Source organism: Anoplolepis gracilipes, chromosome 9, assembly GCF_047496725.1.
Source record: "Anoplolepis gracilipes chromosome 9, ASM4749672v1, whole genome shotgun sequence".
In the NCBI taxonomy this organism is placed as follows: Eukaryota; Metazoa; Arthropoda; class Insecta; order Hymenoptera; family Formicidae; genus Anoplolepis; species Anoplolepis gracilipes.
In genome coordinates, this window is record NC_132978.1 from 4,900,578 (window position 1) to 4,920,517 (window position 19,940).

Below are 19,940 nucleotides of genomic sequence, written 5' to 3' on the forward strand. Positions count from 1 at the left end.
TATTCCTTAAATATATTTTTTACGACTTCTCGTCCGTAAAGCATTTAAGTAAATATTTTCGTAGAAGGTGAGAATGCGTGCGTTATCGTTTCAATGCAAACCATCTAATGAACCATTGATTCCGTTCCCACAGTATTCATCCTAAACGGATTTGGCTTCATTAACTACCCGTGGATTCACCCTTACTGCAACCCCCACAGTTTTCTCTGACGAAGCAAGCACGATGTCCTTTCGCGTCGTAACTATGGCAACAATAGCAAAGGCAGACGGAATTAGTACTACCGCGAGAAGACATTGCGTTCTGAAAAGCATATGATCGAACTAAATTTTATCTTGTAATAATAGTGAGTCTTGAAAAATGCGTAATACAAAAATACCTGCCTGCAAAGACAAATATATTTTACAAAAGATTATATTTTAATTATATATTTATTTGCATAATTATCAATACTTTTACAAAAAGAATTATCGACACGTTTTAAAAAAAGTTAGTCTGCAATTATATATTTATTTGTTTAATTATCAATACTTTTATATTTTTTAATATATTCAAAATTTAAAATATATATTTTAAAAGCGCACAACAAATCATTTCTTACGGCAAATATCAACCAATCGAGTTTTTCAGAAGACACTCCCTTCATGAAAATACAAAGGAGAAAGGGTACCTCTCTCCCTTCAAAAGGGTTGTTTGCGCACATGCGCGAGATGTATGTAAAGTAGAAGGTTTCTGTTGGCCAATAAGCTCGCTTGAAAATGTAAAGGGCTGCGTGCGCACTTTAAATAGGGTTACTCCAACTTACCAATAGGAAGCCTTTAACGTCTTCTTTATGCATTAGTCAATTTTTATCATTCTCAATTAATTAAATATTCAAAAAGTTTAGATGATGTAAATAAAAATTTAGAACATATATATAAAAATAATTAAATATAAAAATATTTAAAGTTTTAAGATAAAACTGGCGTAAAGCTGTGTTCTGACATTTTTTATAATTGCCTAAAAAAATGTGCCTAGAAAAAAATGAAAATAAAACTATTAATTTTTGACTTTTAAAATTTGTTCATGTTTCACATTCATATAAACAGATGAATCAGCCAATCAGAAAAGACTAGGGATCACGTCTTGAATTTCCAAGGTCCGCGACCCTTCGACAAAGGGTTGCATACGCACATGCGCGGCACGCATGCAAAACGGATAGGATAGGGGTGAAACGGCCAATGACGTGGCTTTAAAGTTAATTCCAGTCCGTCCCTCGTGGTGGTCGCGACCACTCTGGAATAAAGCCGATCCTAAAGGTTCGCCCTTATCGGGAGGGAGCAGGCAGTGGGACTTAAAAAATGATCCATCGCTACCACCAATCACGCAACGGGTGGTAGCGAGTCCCTCTCTGATTGAGACGAGCTTCCAGCACGCCTGGAAAACGATCTACTCGGCGGATCCGCGGGGAGAGAAAAGTGTTAGCCATAAAGCACGACCATATATCAGCTCGAGAAATATTATCGCGCGCGCAGTCGATACTGCGTGCTCTCTCCACGCGTTCGCGAAAACAAGATCCGCTGGTCGCAGCATTCCGCCAAAAGTATTTTCAAACCTTATATATATTTCTACAAATATTAATCTTTTGACTGACAAATGTCTCGGTAAAAATACTGTTTTTTTATATGTATAAAATTCTATTCCCTTTAATAATTATAATTAAAAATAAAATTATAAATTGTTATATTAAAAATTTTGTTTATATATATAATCTTGCGAAAGGGTGGTTACAGCTCGAGAGTTTGGTCGAATAAACAATGTGGTTTTGGCGTACACGTTCTGCCAAAGCAGTCAATAAGTCGATATCTCGTGGTTATTCTAGAACTAAAGGGTCTAAGCCCGAAGAGCGAGACATTCTTTTATCTAGGAAGCTTAAAAGCTCTGATCTAAAGTAGGGTCTAGGCCCTTCAAAAAATCCTCTTAACGTTTTCGGAATATAATAATACATTTAATCATCAACAGTCTAATAAAAAGTGAATACATTTTAAAATCTACGAATCTTCTTCACACTTTTTATATTATCACTATACACACATTATCCAGCTTTTCTTTATAATGAAAAATCATTATACAAAACATTTTAATTTATATTTCAATTAATTATTATAATAATATTAATTAAATAAAAAATGAAACAACATTACATGTAAATAGGGATTTGTGTAGTGTATAATCTATAATTTTCAGAGAAACAATTTCTTTATTATGGGGGGGGGGGGGATTATATAAAGAAAAAAAAATATTAAATTGACACGCGGGGTAAAAAATTCTCATTATAAGACTTGTACAAAAATAAAAACGTCGTTAATGTCTACGAGACGACGAATACGACGCGGAGGCCCGCGCGACGCCAAACGGAAGGCAAAGCGAACAGCAAAATAAAGGCGACTGCAAGGCCGGCGTTATAGACATGCTCGCGCGTCTCTCCGCCCTCCCCCGCGTTCTCTCGCTGCGGGGTAGTTGGCGTCCATTTCTTCTTTCTTTTAATCTTACTTTTCCCGCAAACGGGCAGCCAGGCGTTAATTCAACGGCATTGATTGCCACACGGCAATCCCCCGCCGTTTCTGTGTGCGAGAGACCGAGGGAGAGCGAGGGGGGGGGGGGTGAGAGATCTCACCCTCCCCGGTTTCTCCCTTCTCGGCTCTCTTTCGCCTAAGGAACGACGCTCCTCCATCCTTCTCTCCGCGTCTTCTTCGATCCTGCGGCAGCATTCGTTTCCTCGGCTACATTCTTTTACTCGACTGCCCTCTCCCGCTCGAGTCATGAGAAATACGATAAGAATGCTTATTTCCACGCTTTCCGATCGAGGCTCTTCATATCGTGATAGGAATACATCAACGTTGCATTTGCGTTTCTAATATATTTAAATATCTCATCTGCGAATTGTCTCGCTTCCTCTCTTTGCCAATCTCGTTGTATCTGACGTTCCACTTTTGAATAAACGCTTTTTTTTACAAGTTATCGATACATTGATATAAAGACAGAAATATGTCTGTCAAGTATATTTAATCATTGCAATACGAAAGACAAAGGTTAAAATGCTAAAACACGATTTTAGCCAGGTGGTTTTAATATCGCACGTAATAAGAAGGTGAGCGAGGCAGCTTTATGGCGATAGGCAAGCCCAGCCTTGCTCTCGTTCGATGCAAACGATCGAGATAAATGGTCCAAAGGGTGTGGACTCGAGATGGACGAGAGTGTCCCTAGGGTTGCCGGCAGGGACATCGGGGGAGACACAAAGAGGGAGAAGAGACGACGGGAGAAGAAGGTAGGGGTCGAGTGCCCGGGGTCAATCTATAATAAAGCTGGCGTTATCTTGACCAGCTAGCGTGAACGAAGGCTAGAGGCTCGTAAAAAAAGGGAGAACGCTGCTTAAGAACGGATTACGGGAATGAAATCGGAGAACTGATGTTTCGCAGTCGAAGTATCCTGCGGCGTCAACTTTGAGAGGGACGCATGCGTCACGATTAAAAATAAAGACAGAGCCATTTAGAGAGGAAGGTAGAAATATGAGACACCCATTATAGAGACATTGCAATTGTATCCCTCCAACAATTACTTTCTTCGCGGCTTGTATATAATATATTTTTTTACCTCATCGCAAAGGCTCCTTTAACTTGTTACATAAATCGAAGCGCAAACTGAATGAAATGATTTTCGTTTAGGTATGTAGAAACACGTTGTAATAAATGATTCTTATATGTTGACTTCTCCCTCGAACTGCCCCGGTCATCGTTATTCCGAGCGATTGACTGCAGTTGTTAGCAATTGGTAATTCAGTACAATCGTCAGACGCGGAAGACACCGAGGGGAAAGAGCATCGAAAAAAGTTGGAAACGCAAAATGCATGACTGCCAGTCGCTGACAACGTGAAAACATGTTTAAAAATATGTGCAATAAAATAAAATAAAATAAAACTAATTCGATTCTTACTTGGTCTCGTAAAGTATTCAAAATCAGCAAGCGTGAATCAATAATTATAAAATATGTCTGGTCGTTGCAACGGACATTATGTATTCATTTTTCGTATTCTACAATCCTTCGTAACCCCTTGCTAAGATATACCAGATCCATTATTACGTTACGCGGAAGAATCACCTGTCGGCCTACCTGTTACTCGAGCTAACACGCGTGAAACTCATTGTAATGCATAAGGGGCGCACCGGCTAACCCTTTATGCTAATACCGCCGAGGTGGATGTTACACCAGAGTGATTTTTATCGCGCATTTTAAAGACCATTTGCTTAATGAGCCGCGGAACATACGCGTTTAGAATACCACTTGCGTTCGAAAACGATCGCTGTAATAGAGAAATACCATCAATTCACTCTCTTCCATTAGCTCCAGTACTGTCATTAAATTTTCCTCGTTTGCACATAATATTATATTACGATATAACGCGTAATTATCGCGTTGATAGCATATGTTGTAGCCGGTATTTCATGTATACCTTCGAATATATTATATATTTAAATTTATGCATATTTAGCGTCTGATTATATATACAAAGTGTTAAATTATATATACAGAGTGTTCAAGAATCTCTGAATTTCCTTGTAAATTCCCTGACCAATTTGGAAACAATTATTCGGCAAAACTGTCGAGTGATTTAACATAATTTTTTGCAAGCTTTTAATTTTTGTTTTTGTATTTTTAATTAAAATTTTATCAAAGTAAAGTTTACTTGAAATTTGAAAAATGTAGTTGTGTTAATCTTTTAACTCTTCACAAATTTGCAAAAAGTTCTTCTTTCTCAATCAGTTAAAAATTATAGAGGCTTTAATATTTTTGCTGAGGAAAAATCATCTCCAAATTGATCAGAGAATTATTCTTAAAAGAAATTTAGAGGTTTTGGCACACCTTGCTTATATTTATTAGATAGGATTTTTTTTTAAATGCAGTTATTATTCTACATTTATATATATTTTTTCAAATTATATATATTTTTTTATATTGCGTAATAAATTTGACGACGGACTTTACTTATTATGAGCTGAAGAGATGTACGTAGCAACTTTTCAAAACGAAAAATTTTCTTCCATGATATTCGGCCGTAATTTCGGTTATTACAGTTATACTTCGGTATATATCGGCTCGTGTGCCTCTTGCGGAATCCATAATAGCCGATCCCCGCCGCAAACAATAGAAAAATTATGTTCACGAGAGTTTTGCTAGAGTTCCGCAATCTTTCCCCTGTAGTTTCATACCGGAGCGTGTCGAGAGTCCGCCGTTTATTCCGGATACATGATGAGCGGTTGTACGGGTATATGCTAGGTAACCAGTGTATACATATATATCTGTGTGCTTAACTAGTCGTGTGTGTGTGTGTGTGTGTGTCCGTGCGCGCATGGACTGCAAAAATATATCTCGAACTTACGCCCGGTAACTTTCTCGATTTAGAAATGATTTGCGAGCATTGAGAAGAAGCTGCAATTTTTCTTGGAAGCAGGATAGCGGCATTCGTTGCTCGCGCTTATTAGCTTTTTATTTCGATGACGTTTTTGCATTTTATCGACAGCTTTTCCAAGAAACGCGCGAAACATTTCGGTTATTACGTTTCTTACGGTAGAATCTCGCTCGCGTTAATCCATCTTATTGTGATAGCGCAAGTAATTTATTTAATAATTAAATCCGGAATAATACACGCACACGTATAAGTCGTGATACAAGTTTGATTATTTAATTAGTATATTTCTCTACATATTTTAGTTGCATAATAATTTATTGTGAAATCAGTTTAATAAAAAAAACCAGGGAATTATGAGTATTGAACCTATATTCGATCGGCTGAAACGAGGGCTGATTGGGTAATTTTCTATCGCTTAATAACTCGGGGACGCTTTTAGACCTATCTCGCGGGCGCACATGTACACGGGCCGAATGTTGCAGCTACGTCATAAAGAGGCCCTCGGCATCCCTATCGTAACTGGAGTTCGTGCGATCTCGCGCGCCCCTTCGAACGAGGAGGTTTCTTTTAATTAAACTGCCCCTACCCTCTTCCACCTAGTTATCCCGCCTTTTCCGGCAAAAACGGGATTCTCGAGAGACATAACAACCGGCAGGCACGCGTTATCAGTGCCCACCAGCGATCCGAGCAGTTTCCACCCCTCCTCTGACGGCAGATCCGACTTCGGCTTTGTTAAAACTCACTCCCGCGCTGTTAACGATGACACTTCCTATTGCCAAGTTGTAACGCAATATCGTAATATGCTTCAAATAGTAAAAGAAGATGATTAAGGATTTTCAAGAAACAAACCGCTTACAATCTTTCATCGCAACATTTTATATTGATTCAAATATTTCCTCGTAATGGAATGCATATAATGGAAATTACATACACATATCTCGAAGCATAATTCATAAAAATTCCTAGATTTTCAGTGGTGCAGTTACAACTCGGAAAGTGTGATACAGTTTCATCATTTTATCAGTGTACACTTTTGATTAGAATATCTCTTATCCGTCTATTGTCTATTAAGTCAGACATGAGAGAAGCCGTGACTCACGTTTATAGGCAGAAATAAAAGGGATCAAGCACGACGGTATAGATGAGGACAAAGTTACGAAGCTGGTGTCATGTTGCACGCTTATAATCCCGGGCAACGTTTTGCCGCACCTTTGTACCTTTTTACTCTCTCTCTCTCTCTCTCTCTCTCTCTTTTCTCTCTCTTTCTCATCGCAAATTACTTATAATATCTGTCAGCGGACAGACACGGTCGATGGCGCCTTTACCATTGCGCTGCAGCAATCCCTTGGAGAAATGCCCTCTTTATTATCTATCAGAAGCAATCTACCGAACACTTTCCTCTTTGCTTCTTTTTCCTTTCGTTTTCCGTTTGTCCCTCCCCCTTGCCCGTTCCTCTTTGTCTTCTCTCCCGTTTTTCGCCTCAGGCTTAACGTCCACGGCTAATTCCGAAGCGAGCATCGCTTACGTTCGTTACGATTTGTCGAAACTGACTATCATTGGTAAACGATTTCTTTCAAAGATTTTTTTTTTTTTTTTTTTTTTTTACGAAAAACAATTGGTACGTCATTAATTTTGTTTCTAAATAAAAGTGCAATGTTCTTAATTGTAAATAAATCTTACCAAATCGTATCATATTATTTCTTTAAATTTATTTCGTCGGATATATCGAATACATTTATTTAATAAAAAATAATAAAATATTTAATAATATTTAATAAATATTAATATATAATAATTTATGTTAAAGAAATGATTTTAATTTGTATTAAATTGTTGCAAATACAGTGCTCAAATTCATTTTACCTAAGTAAAAAAAAACGTTTCTTCTATTTTTAATCTAACAATAAATGTTTAATTTAACATCTGCTTTGATACTTTAAACAGTCAGATCAGATTTTAAAATTATTTAATTTAATTTTGCCGAAAGCTCTTCTTTTAAACTCTAAATGGGAAACTATTCGTTTCCTATTGAGGCACAAAAGAAGTAAAATTTTAACTCGGATAGACGATCTTCAATTCGCAGAATTAAATTCAGCAAAAATCAAAATCTCTGTTTATCGGTTTGTGTGTCGTACATTTTATTTGCATATTTAATATAAATGTATTTTCTTTTTATAAATATTTCCTACATTGGAAGGCACATAAAATTATAAGTATTCTGGTTTATAGGTCATCTAAAGCGTGTAGAATCGTTGCAGAACAGTCTTAAGCGAGTTTCGCGACGAGTATGTAAAGCTCGTGGCATTGAAGGTAATTGGTTTCAGCCGTAGCGAGTCTTCTCGAGTGGTATAATGCGGCTGATCGACAAAGAAATCAGACCACATCGGCCTGGCGTGCGGTTCGGTGCTGACAGCTTTTCAGGTTCACTAGAAATGCCCCGAACGTCCCGCCGTATAAACCAACCGGCTAATTTAGACCGACTGTCCCGTGAAATTACCGGGACTCGCGGGTAATGAGAGAACGAATAGGGAGGGATAGGCCAGTCCTTGGACAGTGGCCGGCTAATCACGACCGCTCGTTAGCGAATTGAATGCGCCGCGTAGAAAATCAAAAAGAGTTCCCTTCTGCCTTAAAAAAGAACCTTGGCCATTGCCGTGGTCGTCTCTCAAAATTCTGCACGTTCGCAGCTGGCATCGCGATACTGTTTCTCAGATGAATCTTTCAGTAACGTCTAAAATGATCTCGTTTCATGACAGGGTTTCCCATTGACGTTTGTATTGCAGCAACAGTGACGACATGTTTTACAATAAAGTCTCGTTAATTCTGGTTCAATGGAAGAGGAGCGAATAATTAAGAAATTTACGCCCTGAATCTTGAATATAAAATTAGTTATGTTTTTTTTTCTTGCCTAACGGCATGCGTGGGAGTTTCCCTCTGATTGAAAATTTGAGCGAGTTCACGCTGACGGTAAATATCGTGGGATTTACGGAAAGATTGTACAATGCATCGATTGTCGCTAACTTAATGGACACCCTATATTTGCTCATTAACGAACCCTCTGTCGCGAATTCAGCGCGCTTCTACCAATACGAAGACAGCGCTGACAGACGAGAAGGATGCTGAGAAGAATAAAGAGAAGAGGGAAGGTGAATCCAGGCGGCGGATAAAGATGGGGAGGAGAAAAGGACGAAGAAGAAGGACAGGTCCCTCGTTACAACTTCTGCGAGGAGAGAAAGCAATACGTTCGGCTTTCCAGCAACACAAATTACGTTTTCGAGAAACTAGCGAACCATTGCAAAAAATATCGCTTGCGATATTTTAAATTTTACTGCAGAAAGAAGCAAACTGCGACTAATTAATACGTGCGATTACTAGTGATAAATCACTATTTATTGTAATTTCGTTAAAATTAGTATTAATAACAAATCGATTAATAATTAATTGATATTCAAGCTTCTTTCAACGACTTATCTGTTGTTGATTAATATTAAATATTCTGCGGTATTTTAACTATAAATTTCACATCTCAATTTTAGATCTCTCTGTGGAAAATTTCTTCAGCGATCTTGTAGACAAGTTTTCGACATCGCAAACACCATTCTTCTTGCTGATGCAATCACGATGAAACGACGATGCTGTTACAAAGAGAAAAAGAAAGATCGGATTCGATTTCTTATCGACAAATTTCCCTCTTGATTTCGCTGATCGTCTTAATAATTTTTTTTTTTACATTATTCTATGAATATACTCATAGTAACCTTATACAGAGTATTTTAAACAAAATATAAAAAAGAAAAAGTGTATAGGTATCATCAGCATGGACACGTTCTCCTTCAATTCGCTGATCTTTTTTTTTTTAATTTTATAACTTTCTTAATTTATTTTATTATCGATATTTTAATTAATAAGCAATTAATAACAATCGTTATGTTCGAAGACAAAGAAAAGAAAAGCAAAGCTATTTTTAAATATGAATATACATATAAAATTACCTATGAATCGATTCAATTTTTGATATCCCTCATTTCTGTTTGTAAAAGAAACGAACATATTATCGAAAAAAAAAAGAGAAAACCAACACAGTATTCGATCCCGTAGCGACAGTCGAGAATTGATACAAAAGAGTTTCCAGCTTAAATCTTCTTCGTGCTTTTCCCGTTTTTCACGTGGAATGAAACAGTAACGTTTAAAGCGCCTGGTGGCCACCGCCTTCTCTGAGAGGGTTGGGCGAGGACCTCGCCAAATATTTGGTTAGTCTTTGATGGGCTTCGAGAAAGGACAAGGAAAGTACCAGCAGAACGCAGGGGAGGAGGATCCCAGCAGAGGGAACGAAACGAAAAGGTAAGGAATGGAAAGGGAGGGAGGGGGAGGAAGAAGATACGAAAGGAAAAAGGATGGAGGAGATGGAGGCGCGTGCTAAGGTCCACGAACGGAGCGACGGAGGAGTCGTAAGATCTGGAGAATGCCGGGCATTTTTATTGGTTCCAGCTTTGGCTCTCCTTGAAACTCGGAAAGCCGATCAGCCGGACAGAAGGATCGTCGAATCTGATCTCATATGTGCCTATATTCCCTTCTCCGGCGACAAAGATAAAGGAAGATTTTTAGGACGATTGTTGCGCAGAATTTCACACTTAAAGTAATCGAATCTTCGTGACAAGTGATTCAAGTATATAGATTAAAGAAATTTTTGTTGTTCAGTTTATAATTCTGTTTAATAAAATATCAACACATAATGTGATATATTTATATATATATATATATATGTATGTGCACATTGCAAGAGGCTGTATAAAATATTGCGAATAAATAATCGCACGGTATCAGAATGCAGGATGGATCTTTCATGATCCAGATCTATTGGAGGAGAAAACATCGAGAAGATACGAGAAAACTTCATTTGCGATACACATTTCCGCGATGTTCATTCGCGAAGGCATCGCGCGCGGACGCAATTCTGTAAAAATACACGGTTTTACCTCGGAGGTATATCACCCCGCCGCCTATATTCCCACCGCTCGCGATCCCCCGTCGTACAATAACATCCCGCTCTTTCCGCTTTTGTATTTTGTAAGTCAATTCGAAACATGAATCGTATAATAATTCAACGAAGCTAAGGAAAACACGACGGATATTATTCGTCCCACCTAGTCCGCCCCTCGACTGGGACTCCATATTTATGTGAACGCGGGGGTAGTTTGTGCGGAACGATAGATCCTCGCATTTCCGTACGTACGTTTTATCGCTTTTAAGACACGCTTGTGGTTATTTTTACTATAAACGAGAACGTAGAGGGAACGTATATATCCGAGGAATTATACTAAATCAATTTACGAGACGAATGCTTGAATTGTACGAAAAATTTGGACGCAATTTACGCTTCAAGCATGATTAGTCGAATCCGAATAAATAAGCAAACAAAATAAGCAAGTTACATTTTAATTTAATTGAACTAACATTTTTCAGCTTAATTGACAGTTTTCAAGATTAAAGTAATCTGAAGTAGAGAAACACCGGTACTTAAAAAAAGTTGTAAAACGTAAAAAAACTTTCTAGTAAATGTGCAGGTACAACCCTGATTTTTTGCCTAAAATTATACCGACTGGGCGTGGAATAATGTATGTAGTTCGCCATAGAAGCGAACTAGTTGCAATTCCAATGAGAAAACTGAGTGCTATGTGAGCTTCGTATCTCGACGGATTTCTGTCTTCTCGCCTCTCATACATATTGTGATTACTTTTGCGGCAAGAGGAGAGAGAAAGCACGAGAAGAGGAAGCGCATGTACGTGCACATTTATCGTAGGACGGCACAACGAAAAACGTATGTACTACTTTTACAAACGTGACTATATATGGAGATGTAAAAAAAAAAAAAAGAAAAAAAAAAAAACTAGTTTCACAATTTATAGAAAAATATGTAGAAATCTCTTAAATTGGCAAATAAAAGAAACATATTTTTTTGCAACAAAATCGATTGTGCGTGATCTTTAATCTTCAGCGAAACGAGAGTTTCAAGAATGAATAGTCGCTCGAACTGAAGAGCGAGATTAAAGTAGACTCTAAAAAGCGGGTTCTCGCGCGGTGATCGATCGGTGACGATAACGAATCGTTTCGTACGTACAGCAACAACGATCTTATCGATGAAGTTTCCATTTCCGTTTGCTCTCCCGCTCGTTTTCGCGCTAGTTCGCCGAGCTTTCCCTACACTCGTGCGTTTCCTTTTTCCCTTCCGCTCTCCCTCTCTCTTTCTCTCTTTCTAGCCCATTTTCGCGACGCGCATTTTCTCTTTTCAATCCCGGCCTCGATATCCGGGCCGATGCTAAATAGCAGAAACATAATTCCGTGAGTGCGAGGAAATTGCTTTATCGCGCGGAATAATGGTTCGTATTCACGTGTAGCCCTCGTAAGTCTCCTCCCCGATGCTTGCACTTTTCGGAGATTGCACGTGACCGAACCGCCCACGCATCCTCTTTGCATCGCTTTGCGTTCTATAAATGCCGTATCGCTACGGCAAAGCATCGGGAAAGGAGGGTAGGTTGAATGGTCACGAATCGAACATGACAGCTTCGCTATATCGGCGTTCTGACAAATGCGGAAAATCAATACTTCGCCCATAACACACTATTCTGTCTATGCAGTAGCAAATTTCTGATATTACGTAAAGATACTTAAACTCGAAATATTGTAATAAATATTATTTTATATTATATTCAAAATATTATACTATAATCTAGAAATTTTATTATCAAATTAGCATTTTTTATTAGCAAATTTGTTATGTAAGAAATCAAACTTTCTCAAAAAGATTCTTAAATAGAACTCCAGATTTTAGCAAACACATATATTTCAAGAATATAATTTTTAATGGATAAATAACTCGTGCAATAGTATAATACTTCATTACACAACAACAAGAAATCCGCTTAATTAGAATTAAATTTTTTCGATTTTGAATGAAAAGAATTGAACTAAACTAATTAATGATATATGTAAAGTAGATACATATCGACAAGCACATAAATTAATGTAAAATCAGAAGTTTCTTGTCTATTATTTAAAACGTTTAAACAGACTTTCTAAATTAATATCAGTAATATTACATTGACTTACGTGCCGTATAAGTCATATGACATATTTTATCCGGCTATTGCGCCGAAAGATACATACCTGCAGACAATTTCTTTTACGCCTGGGCCCGCGGCGAGAAAAATTGTTAAGAGAAATTTTTCTGACTTTAAGTGACGTTGATGTACGAGCGTAACCGAGAGAACGCCTGCAGGAATGTCAGATTCTTTTATTCCTCACGAAAAGCACAGAAACCAACACCCCAACCGGATAGCGCGATTCTGCAATTAAGAAGTATGAATTATTAAATTATGCGGAATGTTAGTACAAAGTTGTATAAATTTTCGCCATCGTTTTCACGATTAATTTTTTTTAAAGAAATAGAGAGAAAGAAAGAGGGAAAGGGAAATTTTATAATATTAAATATTTGTAATTTTTTTACAGGCTCTCGATCTTATATCTCATAATAGGATATAAGATAAGAATGATGAAATATAAATTGTAAGATTTTTTAACGGACATTCTTCGTCAGTCGGTCGGGAATCTCGCAATCATTCCTTCTTTAATTGCGCACTAATTAGCTCAGCATCAATCGTAGTGGCCGTTTCATATGTCTACAGGAACTGCAGCCTATAATTCGATCCGTACGACGTCGAGTTCTTGGCGGCGGGTAATTAAAAGCATTGTCAGAGCGAAATACACAGGCAAACTAAAAGGGTTCAGAATTCACCGAGAAAAAAAGATGCTTTCGTTTCATGTTTAGGTACAATCAGTAATTACAAATCGCGAGTGAAATCTTAATGAATCCCGACTCACATTCAGAAATGCAATGATCGCGACGTGTAATAAGCGTGCAAAATTATAAGAAACAATCAATAAAAGTCTAATAAGGAATTTGTAATTATTGGATAATAAGCTTCTAATAAATTACATAATACAATAAAATATTATTGTATTATGTAATTTATTAGACATATAATATATATGTGTGTACAATACAAATATTGAATTCAATCTATCTGCTAATATCTATTTTTTATTATTCATTTCAATAATAAAGGTTTAGCGAGCTAATTTATTAAAATTTACAATCACATGTGTGACGATTTGACATTTGAGTTTCTTTCGTCTCGAATACGTTTCGAACTTACACGGATACGCGACTTTTTATTCGCAAGGGGGATGAAAGTCGTGTCGTGTGGCGAGTGCTCGTCGACGGTTTTGTGAAAAGAGAGTGGAGCGGGGGTGTTGGCAAATACGTAGGACGCATTCAGATCAGTCTGCCGGCAGGTCGAAAAGAGGGGAATCCACCGAATGGGAACGACGACGAAGAGAAGTAGAAAAGGTTTTTCGGAGCGTGTCAGCAAGAGACATCAGAGGCCCTGCCATTTCCTCCAGTTGAATACAAATGAAATACGTGCGAATGTATCGCGCATTGTCGCTTTGTACTTCGCAGGGATCAATGCGTGAAAGAGAAAACTTCGTTTCGACAAAGTGTTGGGGTCTGCGTCTCGCGCAAATAATTAATAAACTAGTCGTGCCTCAAATAATTGCATTTTCTTCGTGTAACTCAATTCATCATTATCGTAAGATTGCATTACTTGCCTACAATTTGATGGGTCAAATATATGTCAATATATTATTTTCATGTAAGCTGATTAATTTTTACTTTATTCACTAATCTATTAATATGCATCGACAAAAGTAGTATATCCTTTCAATATTGCTCGTATTTTGGATAATATTATTACATCTAGATTTCTTTCTCACTCTCTCTCTCTCTCTCTCTCTCTCTCTCTCTCTCTCTCTCTCTCGATTTTACGTCCTCGAAATCAACGACAAGACACAAACGTTATAAATGTAATGCTCTCGAAAAATTCTCGGAACAGTTGGAAAACCAGAATAAATATTGATACACGTCAAAGGGAACATCGCGTGTAAATGACATTCCGAGAAGATCGCGAGATGCAGCGCAGCTCGTAATATACGTGAGACGGAAAATAGCGGCAATACTCTTGAGTGCTTCGGATGGTGGCCTTGGGGGACCTAGGAACTGAGGGATAAGGATTTGCTTTTGCAAAAGGGGAGAGAGAGAGAGAGAGAGAGAGAGAGAGAGAGAGAGAGAGAGAGAGAAAGAGAGACACTCGTGCGAATGTTACATACGGGAATGCATATGCAGGGAACATAGCCGGTTCTAGGCGCATAGATATCGGGTGCTTGTCCGGGCGCTCGATATTTAATCGAGAGCTTCATAAAAATTGGATACAATAAAGCAAAAGAAAAAAAGATACATTTTATTCTTACATATGTTACATACAGCAAATAACAGAATTTTGTTCTTTCAAATCTAGAAATTGTTTTACGTATGTATTAATATATTTTTTATGGATTGATACTTAAATATTGAATATTATAAACAAAAAAAAAAAAAAAAAAAGAAAATAAAATGCTAAAATATCTGTATTTGAACCGAATATATTTTAAAAGTTATATAACAAGAAAATAAAATTGTATTAAATATTAACATGTATTAAAATGGTTGAAAAACGTGAACTGAAAATATTAATATGTTTTAAATTTTGCAATACTGACTAAAAATAAAATTTATTAACATAATGCTATTACAAAAATGAAGACATTTTTTTTAAAGTAAATTATTATAATGTAAACTATGCTTTTGTATGAAGCAGGACATCAATTGTAAAACAAAGCAGTTTACTATCGAAGAAAAAAAAGGAAGACTACTCCAAGACTGGAACGATCATGGTCGCTTATCGAACTTGAAATATCGTCAAGTCGAGGGTGCCGGGATCGCCTCGACACACTGCTGGGTCTTCGAGGGTCCCATAGTCCATCCCCTTCCTAGATCAATAATACTATTCCCGTGGCAGCGCATGCGCTCCCGCAGTATTTCTCGTTACAACCCCCATACGCGAGCTGGTTTCCACCCCCGTTGAGCCGCGTTCACGACGCTGCGTACCCCATGCAACATTCATAGCGTCATCAATATTATACGCGCGAAATAATAACTTGTGCATTTATTATGAGGGGGCTGGTTTTCCTTGCAAAAACCGATATAAAAAAAAGGAATGCGCTCAGATCATGATAAATGTGCGTGTAAACTGTTATGCAAATCGATCGACGAATATAGTGAAGGGTCGTGAGAAAAGATGGATCGGTGTGTGCAATTTGTCCAGTGATCGATCAGTAAGAAAATTAGCCAAGCAATATAAATAAAGAATATTTATTCAATTAATTCAGAAATTTTAATTAATCCAGAATATTATTCATTTTTCACAATAAAATATATGATATAATCGTTTTTTATTTTCCTAATGATGGATTTAAATCATCGTTTATTATACTTTATTAATATCCAGACTATTAATAAATTATATTTGAATATATGCATAAATTTCTATCTTTCTCAAAACAGTATACATATATGATAAACGTAACATACATACATGATAATTGTTTCTCATTTGTATTGCATATATAAATGTGAATGCAATAGCATAAATAAATTGCACAGACAACATCTGGCAACGTTCATAAACAGTGTAACAGCAATGCAGAAAATCTGAAGAAATTTCAATTCTTTTATGATCCAAATATTATTTAGCATCCGTAATTATGGATTCGATTGAAAAGAATACGTATATCTTGGCTATGTAAATCATAAAAGGCACGCGTTAAGTTTAGTTTACGTTAGAGATTTAAAATAAAAATGCAGACACGTTGCTCTGGAAAATAATTTAGAATCTTGTCTGTTATCATAATAACGTCATTCTGCTTATCGTACGCTAGTTACAATGCTTACGAAACAGTATGTTAGCGCAAAAATCAATTTTAATTTTATCACATTCCGTTATCGCAGTGATAACGGAAAAGCGTAATTGCTCCGAAGCCAACTGTATTTCTGAGTGTTGGCTTTACCGTCGCTTGATCTTGACGTTTTTCGGTTAGAACTGTCAGTGTTGGAATCTTTAGTTACATACGAAACAAATATAACCAATTTCTCATATAATTTTGTGACGTACAAACGTGATTAAGAATCATTCTTGTTATAAAAGAAAATTATCTTTTTTTCCATCATGTTTAATCGAATAACGAAATCTCTATTAACCAAAGAAACCAGAGATTATTTAATGAGGTAATGTTTATATATACATATATATGAAATAAATTGATTTAAAAAAGCATCATATATGATACTACAATATGTAGTGTTTCATTTTTATGAAAAATTCAATTTTATTAACAATTTTTTCTGTTTGAAATGGAATTTTTCTCATTGTCAAACGAAATATCAAAATCTATTGTCTATTAATATTGTTTATAAAATTTTTTTTTCAATATTATATATATATATATAATATTATATATAATTTTATTTTATTTGTAAATATTTTATTATTTACAAATTATTATAAAGCTAATATAAAAAAATAAAATTGTTGATTGAATTATATTCTTGTCTCTCTCTCCCTCCCTCCCTCCCTCTCTCTCTCTCTCTCTCTCTCTCTCTTTTTCTTTCTCTCTTTTCCTGAAATGATTGTACTTTAAACTATCATGAGATTGCAATTTATAGAAAATAAACTTTTTCAGCACTCATTTCTGGGGCCCAGTATTCAATTGGATGATACCCATAGCGACCATATCCGACACTCGAAAGCATCCGAAAATAATTAGCGGCAAAATGACTGTGGGTGAGTTCGATTTAACTCTATTGGTGAACCTTTCGAAGAATTCGTTCTCCATCTCACATAATATCATACATCGCGACAGAGTGAGGGAATGTGCGGCGAACAGTGAGAGGAGAGGACAAGGGCAAGGGAAGGGTGACGAGAGGGCCCGAGAAGGGCTCATAAAATAATTGCTGCTCCGAGCGCAACAAATATCCGTTTATTTCTTAATGAGTCATACGCCGCGAATATCTGGGATGCATATCGACCTAAAACGAGTTTGCAAGTAAATTTCTACTGAGAATTGTTGTAAGTCATATTTTTATTAGTGTAAATGTAATACTTACTTTCCCTGCCCTAAAGAATTTTCTCTCATTGTGAACCTTATACATATGTTTTAATACGTCCTCACATAAATAAGAAGGCACTCTAAATTTTTTATTCTTTTAGTATAACAATTAAATAATAAATTTATATATATATATATATATATATATATATATATATATATATATATATTCGACATATATTCGTTATATAACTTTTTAGCCTTATCTTGAGAGATAAAAATGGATTTTCATATTTATCAGACATATGTTCTTTATTTGATTTAATCTTTTTTCTAAATTTTCAGCCTTGACTTTGTATTCTTTAGTATTTATGCGATTCGCTTGGAAAGTACAACCGCGAAATTTGTTGCTGCTCGCGTGCCACATCACTAACGCCGGAGCCCAATTCACGCAAGGTTACAGATTTCTCGACTATCACCATTTTCATCAGACAGAGTACGATCAGAAAAAGTGATGTAGGTAATAAATAGTCTTGCAAAAAAATGATCGATGCGCAATTACAAATGTAAAACGGCGAAATTAATCAAATTTGTCTCTTTATAGTTGATAGGCTTTAAAATAACTATAATTAAATATGTGTATGTATATGTAAAATGACAGTATGATAATATGATACCGAATAGAAAGCAACATCTTTATTCAAATGGAATAAGAAAAATTATACATAAATTTAGAGTACGCGTAATAGAAAAAATGTTGATGAAAATCTGATGCAAGAAAACTCTTTTGCAATTTTTCTCATTTGCATTATCATATGTAAATTATTTGTATGCGCAGATATAAATAAAATATATTATATATAAATGTTCTTCGTCATCAGAGCATCTTATTAACTAGTAACGCTCTGATACTCGTGGCAAATCTCATCGTTGCTCAACAACTTTTATTTCAACAATTTAGATTAATGCAAACAATAGCAGCGCTGTATTAGATTTAACCACGGCAATTATTAAAAAATGTACGCGCGTAAGCGTGTAATATATTGTAATAATTGCTAATACATTATAGAAAGCCAACTCGCTCGAGGGTCTGGCGTAATGTACCCTACAGTAATGTTAACACTATTGCGTATATTCCGCTTATTAAGTTATTCCGTTATTATTCTTGTGGTAATTGTAGTTAACGCAGTATTTACGATTCAGCGATTGCGTGTTACAAGAAGACCGACCCAAGCACGCTCCAAGATATGTGTAACGTCTTGCTCTTTGTAAAATTATGTATCTTTTCTCGATCGTAACTAGAATGATAAGATTCCACGCTTCTAGTTTTTCTGAGACAGGATTCTTGATATTTATGACCACCGTTTAAATGTACCATAAACGATACCAGTCTTTTTATGTATCGTTCGTATCATTCTTTCCACTCGTAACATGTTTAATAAATTTGAAATTAATGCAATTTTAATACAAATTTAGCACGTCTTCCTTTCATTATTCTGCACTTTCTAAATATTTATTTATATAAATTCTCTTTCTCGAACAGATAACTTTACTGATAATTTTCCAAAAACGCATTAAAAAATCACCTTAATTTTCGTGTTTTTCAAACTCTTTTATCTTCTTTTTCTTCGTCTATCGTTACTCTTCCGATCGTATCCGAAGGGCATGAAATTATTCGATTCGGCCCTACATTCGGCAGTACGAACGAATATATAAGGAGAGCAATAATTTTCTGGGGTGACCTCTCTCTCTCTCTCTCTTTCTTTCGCATGCGATACTACAGGGGCGCGGAGTACGGCATGGCCGGCACTCGATCGTGCTGGGGTCATTTTATGGGATCTGGCACGGATCAGACGCACGAATCTATCCTCTGGTTTTTCCGAATGCTAAGCCGCGCCGTCTTTTTCTTCCCGACATGTTTTCCTCTCACCTCTCTCTCTTTTCGTATCTCTAGTCCTGCTCAGGGATATAAAATCCGCCCCCGACTAGCTGAATAAATATATATGGTCTTATTAGCCCTGCTTGGCGTCGATCAAGCGGCACGCCCTGCCGGCGCTTCTTTATCGCTTGCATGATGAAAATGTTTTGGGTGACGTCATGCGACAATTTCTTTACGCTCATTATAGTCTCAACAAGTAAAATTATTAAAAAAAATTTATGAATATTTTACTTTTCGTATTAAAATTAAAGCAATCCTGAAGTATTTTAATTTTCGCTAATCACGTGTCGAAATCGCTTCTTACGCGCCACTTTCGATAAGATAAATCTGACGTTTTCCATTCATGTTCGCGGTCCTGCGGGTTTTGTCAAGACCGCGCGGAAACAATCGCAGAACCGGACGCAGGGAGGAGACGAGGAGCGGCAGGGAGAGTCCTGCGGGACTGATTTCACAAACAAATGCCGCCGATTGAATCCTGGCATGTTGCAAGATGGATCGTTCTCTTTGAATCACAGATT

The 19,940-nt window shown here is 36.5% G+C and overlaps 2 protein-coding genes across 6 annotated transcripts in view; one reads left to right on the forward strand and one right to left on the reverse strand.

The window, feature by feature from the left end:
* Positions 1 to 19,940, reverse strand: part of LOC140669434 (uncharacterized) — a 64,138-nt gene that overhangs the window by 31,826 nt on the left and 12,372 nt on the right. For 2 of the 4 annotated variants that reach the window (XR_012047339.1, XM_072899274.1), the window contains exon 5: positions 12,609 to 12,787. The exons of the other annotated variants lie outside the window; for them this stretch is intronic. The gene's annotated coding sequence lies outside the window, so the exon portion shown is untranslated. The remainder of the gene's footprint in view (positions 1 to 12,608; positions 12,788 to 19,940) is intronic. 4 annotated transcript variants of the gene reach the window in all.
* On the forward strand, positions 16,419 to 18,954 carry LOC140669558 (mitochondrial pyruvate carrier 1-like). 2 transcript variants are annotated; one of them, XM_072899527.1, is made up of 3 exons: positions 16,419 to 16,662; positions 17,118 to 17,218; positions 17,850 to 18,954. In XM_072899527.1, the coding sequence occupies exons 1-3, from the start codon at positions 16,604 to 16,606 to the stop codon at positions 17,996 to 17,998; spliced, it is 309 nt and encodes a 102-aa protein (XP_072755628.1). In that variant the 5' UTR covers positions 16,419 to 16,603; the 3' UTR covers positions 17,999 to 18,954. The 2 variants fall into 2 exon arrangements, with proteins under 2 accessions (XP_072755628.1, XP_072755627.1); XM_072899526.1 differs by having other exon boundaries at positions 16,423 to 16,662; positions 17,829 to 18,954.

What these genes read in the sequence shown, in the direction of transcription:
- LOC140669558 (XM_072899526.1), top strand. Translation starts at nt 16,604, where the DNA reads ATGTTTAATCGAATAACGAAATCTCTATTAACCAAAGAAACCAGAGAT. An exon ending in ACCAGAGATTATTTAATGAG is followed by an intron (nt 16,663 to 17,117) that starts GTAATGTTTATA and finishes AAACTTTTTCAG; the next exon opens with CACTCATTTCTGGGGCCCAG. An exon ending in TAGCGGCAAAATGACTGTGG is followed by an intron (nt 17,219 to 17,828) that starts GTGAGTTCGATT and finishes CTAAATTTTCAG; the next exon opens with CCTTGACTTTGTATTCTTTA.